The sequence below is a fragment of the Nothoprocta perdicaria genome, unplaced genomic scaffold (assembly GCF_003342845.1).
Source record: "Nothoprocta perdicaria isolate Ctin4 unplaced genomic scaffold, notPer1 scaffold_183, whole genome shotgun sequence".
Taxonomy (NCBI): domain Eukaryota; kingdom Metazoa; phylum Chordata; class Aves; order Tinamiformes; family Tinamidae; genus Nothoprocta; species Nothoprocta perdicaria.
The window spans coordinates 1,083,697-1,098,430 of NW_020455016.1; the positions used below are offsets into that span (position 1 = coordinate 1,083,697).

Consider the following 14,734-nt stretch of genomic DNA (forward strand, 5'->3'; position numbering starts at 1 on the left):
TCTTGCATGCTGTACAGGATCTTGTTACAGAGACATTAACAGGAAAACTACTCTGCAACAGCTTCACAATACAGTTGAGCTTAATATTGTAATGGGATGATGCAGGCCAAACAAATACATCACACAAATATTTAATTTCAAGAAGGGGAACTACATGAGAATGAGACAAGTAGTAAAACTTAAGAAAAGCAGTCCAAAAGGCAAAAAGCCTAAAGGAACCTGGAGACTTTTCAAAAATACTGTATTAAAAGTCTTGGTAAACTGTGTGTTGTGTCGCAAAAAAAAAGAAATAAAAAAGCCCCATAAAAACTCTGTATAGCTCCTTAGAAAAGCTAAAGATGACTACTGGACGGAAAAAGACCAACATTTACAAAGCTGCCAAAATGAACAGGCAAGCCCATAGAACACAACAGATCATAGAATCACACAATCATCACATGCAAATGAAATACAGAATGACTAAAATCGAAGGTGAACATCTTGCAAAAGTTCCTCAAGATGCTAGAACAAAAAGTCTTTGGGAGAAGCCATGTAGAGAAGCAGCAGTATCACATGATGCCAGGATTTAAAAGGAGCACTTGGGGAAGGCAGCATATCAGAGAACAGCCCTTTAACGCTGAAAGTGCAGGAGATAGGCCCAAATCAAAGCTATTCTTTGAGTCAGATTAATTTCAAGTAAATATACAGGAAGTATTAGATAAAATAGACAAGGCAGATGTTAGATCCATAGGTAAGAAGAATGAAAGTGACTTTAGAATATTTGTGATGTATTTTGTTGGTTTTTTTCTTTTAAGTATAAAAAGTACAGTCCATGTGTAACGATCTATATTTGTACACAAAGCATTTATAGGTTCAGACGTTAGATTTCATTATAGCATAGCATCCAAAAGCAGAGGGAAATGCTTGTAGGTGAACTGCTAATAGCTTACCCCTGGCTTTTGCACTACTGAAGGCAATATAAATTTTCTGTAAGAAAGATTAATTAATAACATAGTTCATGTCCCCCCTTTATGGGGATGTGAAACTGTCTTTTCATTTCACAGTTTCTATTATTCCAGACCCTTACAAAAAAAATAGCTAAATGGTTCAAGGACTGTTGGATGCTTGACTCGGACAGAAAGTACAMAGTGAGATTTCAACAGAACTCATTTTCTCACTCCACAGAGATCAAAAAGATTTCTATTCACTTTCATTTTCCACAACGCCTTCTAGGTTGATTATAAAGTGAGGTAAAACTTCAATAGACTAAACAGTTGGTTATTGTACTGAAAGGATTTATCATTTCCTTCATAAGTGCATTAATGTTTTAACAAACTATAAAGGCATATATAATCTATTCTGCCCAACATATAGTTCCCAAGGAGCTTTAAATTTTAAATTTTAAGAGTTGTGATAAAAATCAATAGGAAAAAAAAAAGAATATGGAAGTTTTTCTTTATTTTTCCTTTACTTTTGAACCTCACTTTCATACAAAATAGAATTTTAATACAATGTCAGTGYTTCCCTTATTTCCTCTCTCTATTTTCCAGGCACCTTAGTGCTTCTTAGATATTTTCTCCACACACCTCTTAGTGACAGGATGAGTCTCTTTCTGCCATCTCCCTTTTTACCCTGTCCCTTCCTGGAGGCTGATATACACATGGTTTCTTTTCAGATGGATTTGAACTCCTGCAAGACCTTTTATTCTCCCTGCAACTTGGCTGAGCTTTTTGCCAGCTGTAACCTTGGCCAGATAATTGTGAAGCTGTTCCCTGAGCTTGGTACTGATAGATCCAGTGGGAAGCACCTRATTAGTCACAAGGAATGTTTAGGCCTTTAAAGACTGATAGTTACTATCCAGATAACGATAAATATGCACCTAGGTTTTAAGTAAGATAGCTGCCCTGCAGTTGAAAGGAACAGAGACTACAGTGTCATGCAAAATTTGAAAAGACCTGGCTCATGGAAGAGGTTCCCTTTATTCTTTACTCCAAAACATAAACTCAGATTCAACAGAGGAGGTGGTAACTTCAAGAGGATGGTGTGTGGCCCTAGAAAGACTTTCCTGTGGAGAAACTTCTCCAAGTACTGGCTGGACATTTGTTGCAAATTGCAAAATGTAGTTATTAGCAATTTCCTGTGATGTACTGAATGCTAGAATCGGACTTTTTTCCCCATGGAGATGAAGCAGATGATGCCGTTGCCAAGCGCCTTCAGAGGCCTGGAGCAGCTCCTGTGTGAYGGACGAGCTAACAGGTTGGCTGCTGGATCCTGCATGGTGCAGCTGCAGACAAAGCTTCTGCTGATCCCCTTTGACAAAGCTTATGCCGATCCTCCCACTGGCTCCCATCTAGCATCTAGCTCTGCTCAAGCCCTGAGCAGTTTCCTGGACAAGTCCAGTCAAAAAAGGRGAGCCCAAAACGAAAGCACCATCAAGTGACACTGTAATTCTTTGTTGCAGGCCTGATGAGTGTATGCACTAATTTGTGTGAGGTGCTCTTCTGTCCCTAAAAACCATTTATAAGGAAAACGAATCTCAACTTTTCCATGCTTACGTGCCTCACTTTATCCGTCTCAAACCAAAAGAACCGCAGGACTTGCAGCTGTCATACAGCTGGAGACCTGGCAAAAGTGAACAAAGTCTAGCTGAAGCCTCATGAATGTAGACCGACAATGCCTTTAGCATGGAGCCTTCAGATGATGTCAAAGGGAAAGTTTTGTAAAGAACACTTTATTTAAACAAATGCCATTGGATGAAGAAATTAAATAAAGCATCTTTATCTAAGGCCATATCTTAAGAATGGAACCGAGGCACTAGCAGAAAATGAAGCAGAAATATACGTAAGTAACAAACAGCATTTTTTTTCAGATGTTTTCTACTATAATAATTTACAATAATATTTAATATTCCACTTCCCTGAGATCAGTCAATAATTTCAGATAAGCATTCATTTGCAACAATTCAAAGAAAGTGCTTTTGTTTGTCTGGTTTTGAGAGATCTGTTATGAAAAGAACGTAAAATTTCATAGAGTGGAAGAACTGCTAACAGGCTGCAGACTTTCACAACACTCCTTCTACCTGTATTCCAGATGCCCTGTAAGTGACAGGTCTGCTGTATCCGTCACGGAGAGCCACCGGACAAGTAGGCTCTTGCAACCTTCTTCAGGCATTCTTACAAGTGTAAACACGCAGTATGTCTTTTGTTCGTGTAATGAGTCACCTCAACACAGCAAATGTGTCGTGCCAGATTATACAGAGGTTTTGTGAAAATAAATATTCCCATTGAGCATTAGCAYGAGATCAGAAGCTAGGCCAAATTTAACTAGTCTCTAAAGTCCAATCTTGTTCCTAAAACCAGCTGTTTAACCAAAGTTGTGATATCTAAAGAGACCAGCAGACACAAAATATATGCAGTGAGATATATAACTTCACTGAATTAAAAGGTGATTTTTGAAGTGTTATACTTTAAATCACTTTCTCCTGTATTCCTTTGCATTTTGCACAAGTAAACCACAAGTAGCAGAATATAAATTATATTTTGCATATATTTTGTTACATCTTCCTTTTCTCTTTTTTGGTGTATACTTAATGGGAACTCAGTRAGATTAGTTACTAAGGTTACTTTGCTTCTCTGACATCAGTGAAACAAAGAGTGAACACATAAAATCTGCCATTATCTCCTAATCCAGATCCTAAGTAAATCACAGAGTGTTTCTGTATACTGACACAAGACTGATTCTCTATTTAGCTAATTTAACCTTTTCAGTGTTTCTAACCTAAGCATTTACTTTTATTTGGCTGCTTCTTCTCTTKCACACTTACAACTTGTTAAATGAAGCTCATCGAGCCATTAAGGAAAATGAAAAATACTTCAGTTACAAAGTTGGCAGTGTTTCAACAGATCTATTTTCACCAACTGTAGAGTAGAATAAGTATATCTATGCCTTGCTCTTAGAACAACAACAAAATAGAACAAAAACAATAAAAAAGACTCATTAGCAATACCAGACTTGAACCCACTTCATAAGGCAACAGTTTTTTTGTCTTTCAGGGCCGTTGGAGGGATGTGGCAGGAGGCACTTGCTGATCTTAATGTGCTAAATGGCCATGGTAAGGCAATAGCAGCAGGAGAGAGACCAACTGGAAGCTGTGTCTCAAAGGAGGGTTTGTTTGTCTTATTTTCAGTGGTTTACCATTAAGCTATCGTAATGAAAAGCAGACCACAAGCAGATCGTGGTCAGGGGATGGGAGTATACAACCATTACAGTGCTCATGGCATGGCAGCCCAGGGATCATCTGACTTCCACAGAGACCTCAAGACTTATGCTGTAAACAAGAGTGTTCCCTGCCTCCCACCTACACTATGCCTGTCCTTCCACCTCTTCTTCCACTCAGACGTGGAGTCAAGCTTGAGGAATGTGAGGGGAACCGGACCTGGCAGTGTGCAAGGCAGGCAGAGAACTAAACAAGCCTATGAGGGCTGTGATAGCAGAAGGAGCATATGACCTGCTGCATCTCTTTCCTGACCTATTCTTAGAGATGGGTGGATGGGAAAGGCTGAATCATCGTCTCAGCTGCAGAAGACCAAATACAGAAGGAGCCTGCCAGCTTTAAGCCATATAGCACAGGGACTGGCCTAATGCTTGGAGCTCTTGGTGGCAGGTGGCTAATCCATTCCACTCCACCTCCCTTCCTCTGCCTCATCTCCCACTATTCCTCAAAACTGAAAAAAAAAAGAGTAACAGCAAGAACCTAACACCACAAAATCACAAGTGGTCCTCTGCCAGTGGGGATTTCAAGGTCTGTTTCCCACCTGCTTTAATAGACACCACACGTATCAGATATCCTTTATTGGATAYTGTTTCTTTAGAAATATTTCGGGAAGGTTACTGAGCGATTCTGTTTGCATTTATTTATCATTGTCACACAATCCAGGCGTGCTCTAGCATATAATGTGGCAGGATGCTTGTCGCTAGAGTTCTGGTCTAATCTGCTCCTTACKGCTGAGCTGCCTCGGCTGGAAACTTCACAAGAAAAATGTGCTACAAAGTATTTCTTCAAATCAAAAAGTGCTTCAATCTTCAACCTACTTCTGCAAATGCACAAGACTAAGATGAAATAACAGATTTTTTTTTCTTTCTGAAAGAAAATGATTATTTTAATACCATTATCTCTGACACAAGCCCATCTACCACAAATGGTACTGAACCGTCACTATGAAGATCATTTGAATAGGAAAAGATGTTACTTACACGGCCTCCCTTTTCAGGGAAACACTGACATCCTCCACTGCAGTCTCTTCCTCCACATGGTCCTGTGTAAGACTTTCCGCCCTGCAAACCAGAAGATACATAAAAAGAAAGTTAAAAAATAGCAATTACAATATCTGGCACAACTCAGTAAGCTCTGATTCYCAGACTCCCTGGAAATTTGCTCAAGAAAAGACTTGGATCAGGTTGAAGACTTTTAGGTGAAACATCTTTAAGTCATACTTAGAAGCAGCAGCACGGAGTGGTTTTCCAGTTTTTGGAGATCATAATCAAGAAATATAATGTTACTATATTAATTTCCTTCCACAGCTTCAAAACGTTGCATATTCTTGTTGAGCTGTATGTCTCACACATCTTTTTGACAAATGAAACAGATATCCTTAYCACAGATGCTCAGCTGCTTGGATTCTTTAGGGACACAGTCTAAGTCCTGTGTCACCATGCAGTGCATCCTTCTATGCATGCTCTAAATTGTTGCTATATTTTCAAGTATGGGAGAATATAAAGGAAGTCTTGTGTATCAAGTTCAAAATCATGAGCCAAACTCCTCCCCTTTCCTAGCTGAATATCCTGTCGGCACCTACAACTTGCTACAAAATACCAAGACCTAGATTTCTGACCTAGATTATATGGGTGCTATTTCGTCTGTTCTGTATGTCCAGAATTGCCTTGGCCTGGACTGCAAGAGTATGAATGCAAAATATGCAACATTTTATGCAAAACCTTGGATGATCTTGAACAGACAAAATCAAGATATGTGTAACACACACTAGCAGCACAATATATAGCAGCCACTGTCACTTTTGTTCAGAAACCTCACCAGAAAAGAAGATGTTGTGCATGCTACGGTATAAATTTTATAATCTAACTGAGTATGTAGGAACACAGTGAAGACCAGGCAGTGGTCCACCTAAACTCTGAGGTTTGAATCCTTAAGAGTACTCAAAATAAGTAATCTGAGARAGGAGGAGGAAAGAAGGTGAGATTCCTCATCATTATGTCTGAACCTGTTTGGCAAATGATTAACAGATGCACAGGGGAAAGAAAGAAAGAAAGATGGACTGACATCTGGTGGAAGTAAAGCCAGGAGGAAGGATGTCCTGGAGCTCCTCACTCCGGGTTGCTGCTGATATTCATATGTACCACTCTGATGTAAAATAAAAGMTATTGCTACAAGCAGTAATCAGAAGCAAGGTTGCCTAACACAAGGGTACAGATTCATGCTCCATCCTGCTTGCTAGCCTGGGGAACTGGGAACCATTCCCTGTGCCAGGGCAGGGACCAGYGGCTCCTTCTCTCTCCCTACTTGAACATGTTGCCTCTTCAAAGGTGGGGGACTCGAGTTCAAAAAAAAGCCTCTAAATCAAAGTGTGTTTGGGCAGAGCAGCAGGCTTTGAATTGCTGTTGTTTGAAAAGACAGTCATGCCACCACCTSCCCTTGCTGCATTAACCCCCAAACAGTGCGCCCTTGACTCTGAGGAGAGCTGAAGTCTGGGTTCCTCCTGCYTCACCCCCAACCCAGGGACCTAAAATGCAGCAAGGACCCTGCACTGTCCTGTTCAGCACTCCTCATGGACTAGCTCCCAGCAATCACATCTGAGGTATCTCTTTACACTGTTAGGAACCTGAAAATACTCATCCAGACTTTGCAGTCAATTTTTTTTTTTTGGATTTTTTTTCGAGTGGAGCTTTTTCACTGGGTGAGCTGAAGGAACAAAAGGTATGAATTAGGTAACTAACATGCATTGCCGAAGTCCTGTCTTAGATTGATTATACTTGTACAACAGGTTCTTGATACATTATGGCAGGACCACAGAACTGAACCTATGCCACAACTRTTTAGAGGCTAAATGTTTGATCCTGAAAATTATCTCATGGCCATAATAGCGCTTTGCATCTTTCTCTGAATGCTACTTCAGGTTTAAGTTGTTTTTTGGAGGAAAAAGTAAGTCAAGACCATGGTGTGAACTCTAGCAACTTTCTCAGGTCTGTCATTTTCYTCTGCAAGACTAAGGTCTTTGCTAAGGAGCAATGTACTAAGGAGTGCAGCCATTRATAGAAACTACTTATGAAGTTTTAAAGAGTTGTTCTGGTTGCAGCTGTAAATAACAATATGTYCTGTCCTAACAGTAACAGACTGCAGATAAAATAATTTAATGATGTGGGTTTTCAATTATGCCTAAAGCAAAACTAATAAAAAGAACAATATGAAGTTTGTTTCTTTCTTAATTAGTGGAGTGACTCTAAATTTGGTAAACTGTTGCTAAGGAGAAAATAGAATATGAATCAGAGCAACGGCAAGATATTTGTGCACTTGTTAAAAAAAAAGAGGCTGCTAATACTAATTTAGCCTGGAAGAAGTTCAAGGTCTATTGTTTGTGTACTATCCATCATCCAACACTTTAATTAGCATATTATAACAACACCAGCAGCTAATGTGGGGACACAATTGTTCTTTTTTTCCCACAAATTTAGGATGTTTTTCCTTTTTTCATTGTATGTCCTTTTATGCACATAGATTCCTCAGATAATGAAGAGGAGATTTAGGACGATTTCTCCAAAGGTAGGTACCGAGATAACACTTGAGATGAGTGTTAATACGTCTTTTCTGGATTATACTTGGGCTCCCCTTATAGTTTATTTTAATTCTGTCTTCTTCACTTTTCCACTTCTCCATGAGAGGACTCTGCAAGCCTTTAGTCACACGTAACATTTTCCACTTTATCATCTATGCATGTTTACAATTTCTTGAAGGCAGATAATTGCACCATCATTTCATTTGACATTATGGGGAAGTTACAGTATAAGGCATTACGGGAAGTTACAGTATAAAATATTACAGTTTAAGACTTCTGAAAGGTTAATAAACAAATTTGTTAAAGATTCTTGTAAAACTGAGAAAAAAAAACTATGTGTGTGCACACATAATTCACATGAAAGGAAATTTAATAAAAACAAAATTAGCAGTAACTAGAATTCAGAAAGTCCCATTAAAGATAAAGAGATAGACAATGTAGTGTTAAAGTACCATTAAAGTGTTTATTCCTTGAGGAAAACACATTTCTGTGAATATAACACCAATGGTGACATCCAGATACAGATGTTTTGATCTGAAACAGGTGCCTTCTTATTCTGTAGGAAAAACAGACATTTCTAAGACAAAATTCACCCATCTTGATCTTGGCATCTACACTGACCACTGCACTAGTTCCAGGAAATACTTAATGCTCTCTATTAAGCTTAATAGTGTGYAAAGGTGACTAGCTTATACAGAGATGCCTATATGGTAGAAATCTAAAGACACGGAGATAATCTCCTAATGTGGTCAGCATAGAGTTAGATTTTGAAAATGCTGTTTGCAACAAAATGGCATTCTAGACTAAACTGGAAGGATGGCACTTTTCTCAGATCTGAGGTTATCTATTGACTAAATACCCAAATCCAGATATTGCTCATTTTTTTGTGTGATTCAAAATTCTGTTATTCATTAACAAGTCCAGAGTCTAGGCAGAATCTAGAGACGGGATTTAGATGATTAAATTTAAGGTATCTCTGATATAGACATCTACAGCGTATCTTCTGCCCTGCTGTTATGAACAGCACAGGGAATTTAATCAGAACTATTTTAGACATTTGAGATAAACCATACCCTAAAAAGGTGAGTTTTCCTGGCACAGATTATAAAAGTAACCTGGGATAAGTAGTTCAGAAGTATGTGTCAATACTGCAGATGTCTATTTCAGGTGAGATGAAGCCCTCATTAAGGGTCTTAATCTGAACGCCCCTGAGTAAGAAGAAGCTGGGAACATCTTCCCTTTGATGCGAACAAGGAGTGTGATGAAAACCATCCAAGGGTGGAGACAAAATATGAGTACAAAACAGGTTATACTGTTGCACTGCTACGCAAGTCATCTGTGCATACATAAGAATCTGCTGAATCAGAATTAGGTAGGGGAATTGAGGCTAAAGCATGATAATTATGTCCCAAAATCCATATAATGTAAATGAAATATAATCAGCATGGTCAGAAAGCCATACTGGGATACAAGACTGTCTTACCTAGATACCTATCAATCAGCAGTACATTAGTCCAAAGTTCTCTAGGTAATAGCATCAGAAACACCAAGTTTGAGTATGATTGTAACAAAATTGGGACCAAAAATGAAGAAGTAGGTTTATTTATTTGGGAGAAGTCTGGGTGGAAGAAAAGCAAACACACAGATGACATAAAGGTGAGCTCAGGAAGAGAAAAAATGGGGAAAACTTTAGAATTGTTATTAAATAAGAAAAAAAAGAAGAAAAAAGAAGGTGAGGTCGCTATAAACAGCAGTGACACTGACCTGCAGGTCCTTTGAGCATCCATGRGACTCTCCACCACACCTGTGCCTGAAAGACTTGGCACAGGAGGGTGAGCTAAGAGGGGATAAACTTGTAAGAAAGGACATAAACTTGTACCCAAATACTTATTGCAAGAAGACATGCAATAGAATTGCAAGTTAATAGCGTTTATGTGTGTGAAGATTTCCTTAAAGTAATGTAATTGTATAATAATACTGATAATAATAATAAGGTCCTCCAGTACGCTGGCAGGGTGTTTTCTTCCTTTTTTTTTTTTTTTTTTTTTTTTTCCCATTTCTGTCCTTGCACGCATCTCTGTACCATCCTGGCCACCTGGGTTCCTGCTGAACTGTTCTGGGATTTAAAATCAGGCAGAGTAGCCTCCCAGCATCTGGAGACTATAGCTAAATAGAAAGCCCTAAACATAAAGATTTGGAAATTGGTTCCTGGCCATAGGTCAAGCAGCACTGGACTAGCTTACGGTTGCACTCTTCGGAGCCAGCCTTCTCTAGAGTAGATTTATGTCTAGCTCACAGACCATCACCTATTGCCACATGTGGTCTCCTCTATTTTTAAAATACAGCTGGGAAGATGATGGGGTGGAGGAGGAGTATGTAGAGCAGCTTTCCTCTGCACCATTCACTGCCCATAACAGTTCTGCAGCTAATGGGAGACTGAATTTCAGTTCTCTGACTGAGAAAATAAAACTAGCACCTACCCTTGGGAGGACTCAAACTAGCAAGCCAGGAACTAGGCTGCAATGGATGGTGAAGAGGGAATAAGGAAAGAAATAATTGGAAAGGGAGAAGAGGGAATTTTCCAACTCTCCTTTTAATAATGTTGGATCACTCTGCTGAAATGAATGTAAGATTCATGGTTCAAGYGACCTGAACACATATTTATACAAGCAAGAGAAAACATGCAGGTGCTAGCTATCCAAGTAAAGCTTGCGTATTTGCTTGCACATTTTCTCTTTTTTTTGCATGTGAAATGGCAAGCAAAGTAGGTGTCCTGATACAAGAAACCTTTTACACTCTCTTGATTTCTCACAAATTTTTTTGTCCCAAAACAGTAGCACTTATGCTAGCACATCTTCAGCCAACAAAAGACATTTTCTCTTTAGAGAATTCATAAAATAGTCTAGTTTTGACTTAAGTACAGTTTCTTTCAGCGAAACTGTTAAAAAATACGAAAACATATCCTCTTTACACTTTGCCACACATTAACAGTTTGTTTACTACTAATCTTAACCACATTTACATAACTGCTGTCATTCAAATACTTCTACTCTCATGGCTGCTATTAGGACAAAGAGCAAAAGCAACAAGGGGACAGACSTCATAGAAAAGCTTGATGTGTGCATAAAATCCAGGACATATACCATTTTCTAACATGCTGMTCAAAAAGACAAGGAAATAAAAAATATCTATAAATTAATTATAAATTACAAAAAATTATAATATAAATTATAAAAATTTAATAAAAATATTGCAGCCTGGAATGGCACGTTTGCTTTGGTACGGTTTTCTAAGTTACAGTAGTGTATTAACTTCCATTTTGAYACAGCCTGATTCTATTCCTTCCACCCATCAAAGCAGCTCCTCCGAGGTTTCCCGCCTGAGACTGCAGGAGGGCTGGGATGGCAGTGAGAAAGTGCTCAGGGCTCCGCAGCGGGTGGCATGAACAGGAGCTTCATGCGAGCTCGTAGGGGAAGCCCAAGCAGGGATTCCATGGGAGCCTCTGAAGCTGTGCGTGCTCCGRCTCTCGGGAAGATGCCCGTACTGCCCCTGGAAATCCGTATTTCCACGCTTCACAGCCAGTTGTGAGACCTCACATTAATTTCGAATTTGGTCTCTAAAACCTTGATTTATAAGCATTTAATTTTCGGCTTGCTTTCAAACAGAGGAGAAAAATTAAAATATGTGATGTTTGGTTATTCCTGTTGGGGAGATCAGAGAGATGGAAACCTCGTTGGTTGCACGTGTAAGAGCACAGTTGTATTTGCTCAAACCCAGCTTTTTACTGCTTAGAGAGAGGAAAATATTTGTTGTCTGGATGCCAAACTTATTTCTCTAGAAACATCTATAAACAACCATTCAAAACAAGTACAGAGAATGCTGTCAGTGCGTGAGGCTTGGATTAACCAGCATTAAGACCAGTCTGGAAAACGCTCTGAACTCTCAGAATTACAGTGCCAAAGAAGGAACCAGTCATCTGATGCTGACTGCTTGTAATCCAGTAGCTCCTCATATATTGGACAGTAAGACCACTGTGAAGGCCTTAATTGGCGGGGGAAAGGGAGATATAAATTGGCACATTCAGAGAGGAAGGAAAAGATGTGGGTGTGGAAGCCCTCTCCAACTGTTCTGAGAATTATTTAATGAAGAAATAATTCTTTCTTTCATAGTTGAGTGGAAGCCAGAATCTCTTCTAGACTGGATGCAGGGCAATTGGAATAATTTACTGCGTTACCTCAGTATCATATGAATGTTTACACTTCCCATCAGAAGTAGGGGGAGCAAAGTATTTACATGTCCTTCAATGAGAAAAAGCTTGTAGGAAGAGACCGGTCTCAGGATGAAGACACTAGGACAGTGCCACCAGCCACGCTTGGAAATCTGGTCTCTTCACAACTGCCCAATTCAGTCTTCACAATGTAATGAAAACAGCAGGGTTTGTGGCAAATACTACGCTTTATGGRCTTGTGTGGAGCTGCAGATGCTATTTCTCTCTTACTGTGGAGCATAGTGAGAAAGCTGGAGTGCAAGAAAAGATGAAGCTTGTGATGCTGAAAAGTCCTGAAAAGCAGTAAACTTGCCCTTTCCAATACGTCTCAGCAACTGTGTCAAGGGCAGCAATGGGAAACATGAACCTGTTCCTCCTACAAATGAAGCCAGAAAAGACTTTCCTCTTATGGACCAGCTTGTGGCTCTTGATTATATGAACCTTCTGGCATGCGGCCTCGATTAGGAGACTGGGTAGTTTCATTTTGAAATGAAACTTTACAGCTCCACAAGTTCACTCTATTTGGGGCACTATTTACCATCCTCTTTCCAAATTATAAAGTTCCCTTGTCTTCGTTTTGAAACTGTGCTTAGTAACAACTGCAGAAGCCAGACGTACAACAGTGTGAAGTTACCCTTCACATTTTCATAAAAGCATTTTTATTTTCATGGCTTTCCTCCCAAACACATATTTACCCAGGAAAACCGATGGAATCCAGAAGGAGCTGCTGYGATAGAGTAGACATTTAAAAGCAAGCAAAGTCTTTAAGAGGCTCAATCACAGAGTAAACCTTAAAAGCTGCCTAGATATATGGTACAGAGACTTGAGTAACTGTCCACGGGTCTTGCCCACTTGCCCAGCATAGGGTGGTTTGCAAACTGTGTACTTCCCAGCAGGGAGTATATACCAAGAGAAGCATATATCATTTTCTGCCAAGAAGGAAGTGAGCTGAGGCCTGGGATTTTACAGTACCGATACACTAGATTCAACTCCATTTTGATGTATTATTCTTCACAGCGAAGAAAGGCATATGAGYCCAGAAAAGAACAGTTAAACCCCTATAAAATGTCAAACAATAAAAATGGTCACCATTATATAAATATTCATCACTCGTCTTTATTTCAGAATAACCTGCAATGCTATGGAAAACTGCAATGTACTGCAGCTCCAGATTTAATCGAGGAGAGTTAAGCTACAGAGGGTTTTTCTTAGAATAAAATTGTAGCCAGAGAAGGAAGAATGAAGTCCTCTGTGACTTCTGTATTTAAATCCTGTAAGATTCTGGTGATTTTGGTGCCTAAAAAATTTGCTCAAAAAAAAAAAAAATTTGATCAAAATTTGCTGTCCCAAATATCAGCTAAGGCGTGAGCATATTTTAACAAGAGGGGGATGATGTTGCAGGCAAACTAAAGCCTGGGAGAAKTGTGCTGTCGTGGCTGAAGATAACTGCAATACTTCTGACAAAGGGGCTTCAACTGGCATCCAAGCGCTGCAACTTTTATAGACGAGCAATCAAAGTGTACTTTCATGAGCACTCCATTTTCAGTTTTAGCACCTTAGGAATCCTATCTGCTCACAGGAAAAAAAAAAAAAAAAAAAGGATATGTATCTAGCAAGAATTTGAAGCTGGAAATATATTGATAAAGGTAAGCAAAATAAGGCATGCAAATTTTTAGGTTAATTTTAATAACTGTTTGAGAGATTGATTCTTATCTACCATATAGCATGGCATTCCTCATCTGGCTGTGTGGTGGTGTTCAGAGTAAGAGCACCAGGAGATCTGAGTAAGAACCCTCTTTCCCAGCTTATCATTCCTACCTGAATCTGGTTAAGATTTAAAAAAAAAAAAAAAAAAGCCAGCACTACAAGAGTGTAGTGTAGGCAACAGATGTGTTTTTTAATTATGATGACCAAGAAAGCTCTCTAGTGTGGCTAGGCCACACTATTTACTAGTGTCTGGAGGGTGTCTGTGAATATAAGCTGTACTAGAAGGGACAGTTTGTTTTCTCCTACGCAATTTCTACTATGCAATTTCTATTTGATCTGCACAAGTGTAAATGCCTCTTTAAGGCACAAGCTAGTGGACAGTATAACCACCCGGTATGTTCAATTATATTGCACACTGGATCAGAAGTATTTTCCAAATAGCAATGAGAGTAAAGAAACGGTCAGCCATTAATCTGAACTTGGCTTTTGTCCAATATTTTATATTACTGAAATAAAATCTTTCCCATCCCCAAGTACAGAAAGTCATTTGTTCACGTATTAGTAGCACAGTAATGAAATACAGAATCCACTTATTAAAGTAGCAATTTCTATTTACTTTTACTACTTTTAGTTTCCGAAGTCTAGTCATTTTCAGTTCTGGCAAGACATCCAAATAATGATATCATTTGCTTCAAACAATAGAAAGTCTGGATCCTAGTCTATATATGGAGATTTTTTTTAGTCTATTTATAAACCACGCCAGTTATTTGACCTGTCTAGTTTACTCACCTACGTAAATTGGCAATYTCAGGAAACTTACTTAAGAACACATTACTCTTAGTGATTGGGAAGTTGTTAAATTATGTTTCACATGTGTATCCAATAATTTAAAACCTCATTTGCACCTATTACAAACCTAGAACAAACAAACCTG

The 14,734-nt window shown here is 39.0% G+C and overlaps 1 protein-coding gene across 2 annotated transcripts in view; it reads right to left on the reverse strand.

Moving 5' to 3' along the window:
• Window positions 1-14,734, reverse strand: part of COL4A2 (collagen type IV alpha 2 chain) — a 136,846-nt gene that overhangs the window by 90,260 nt on the left and 31,852 nt on the right. For both annotated transcript variants that reach the window (XM_026036653.1, XM_026036654.1), the window contains exon 3: window positions 5,233-5,313. In XM_026036653.1, the coding sequence (XP_025892438.1) occupies window positions 5,233-5,313 (81 nt within the window). The remainder of the gene's footprint in view (window positions 1-5,232; window positions 5,314-14,734) is intronic.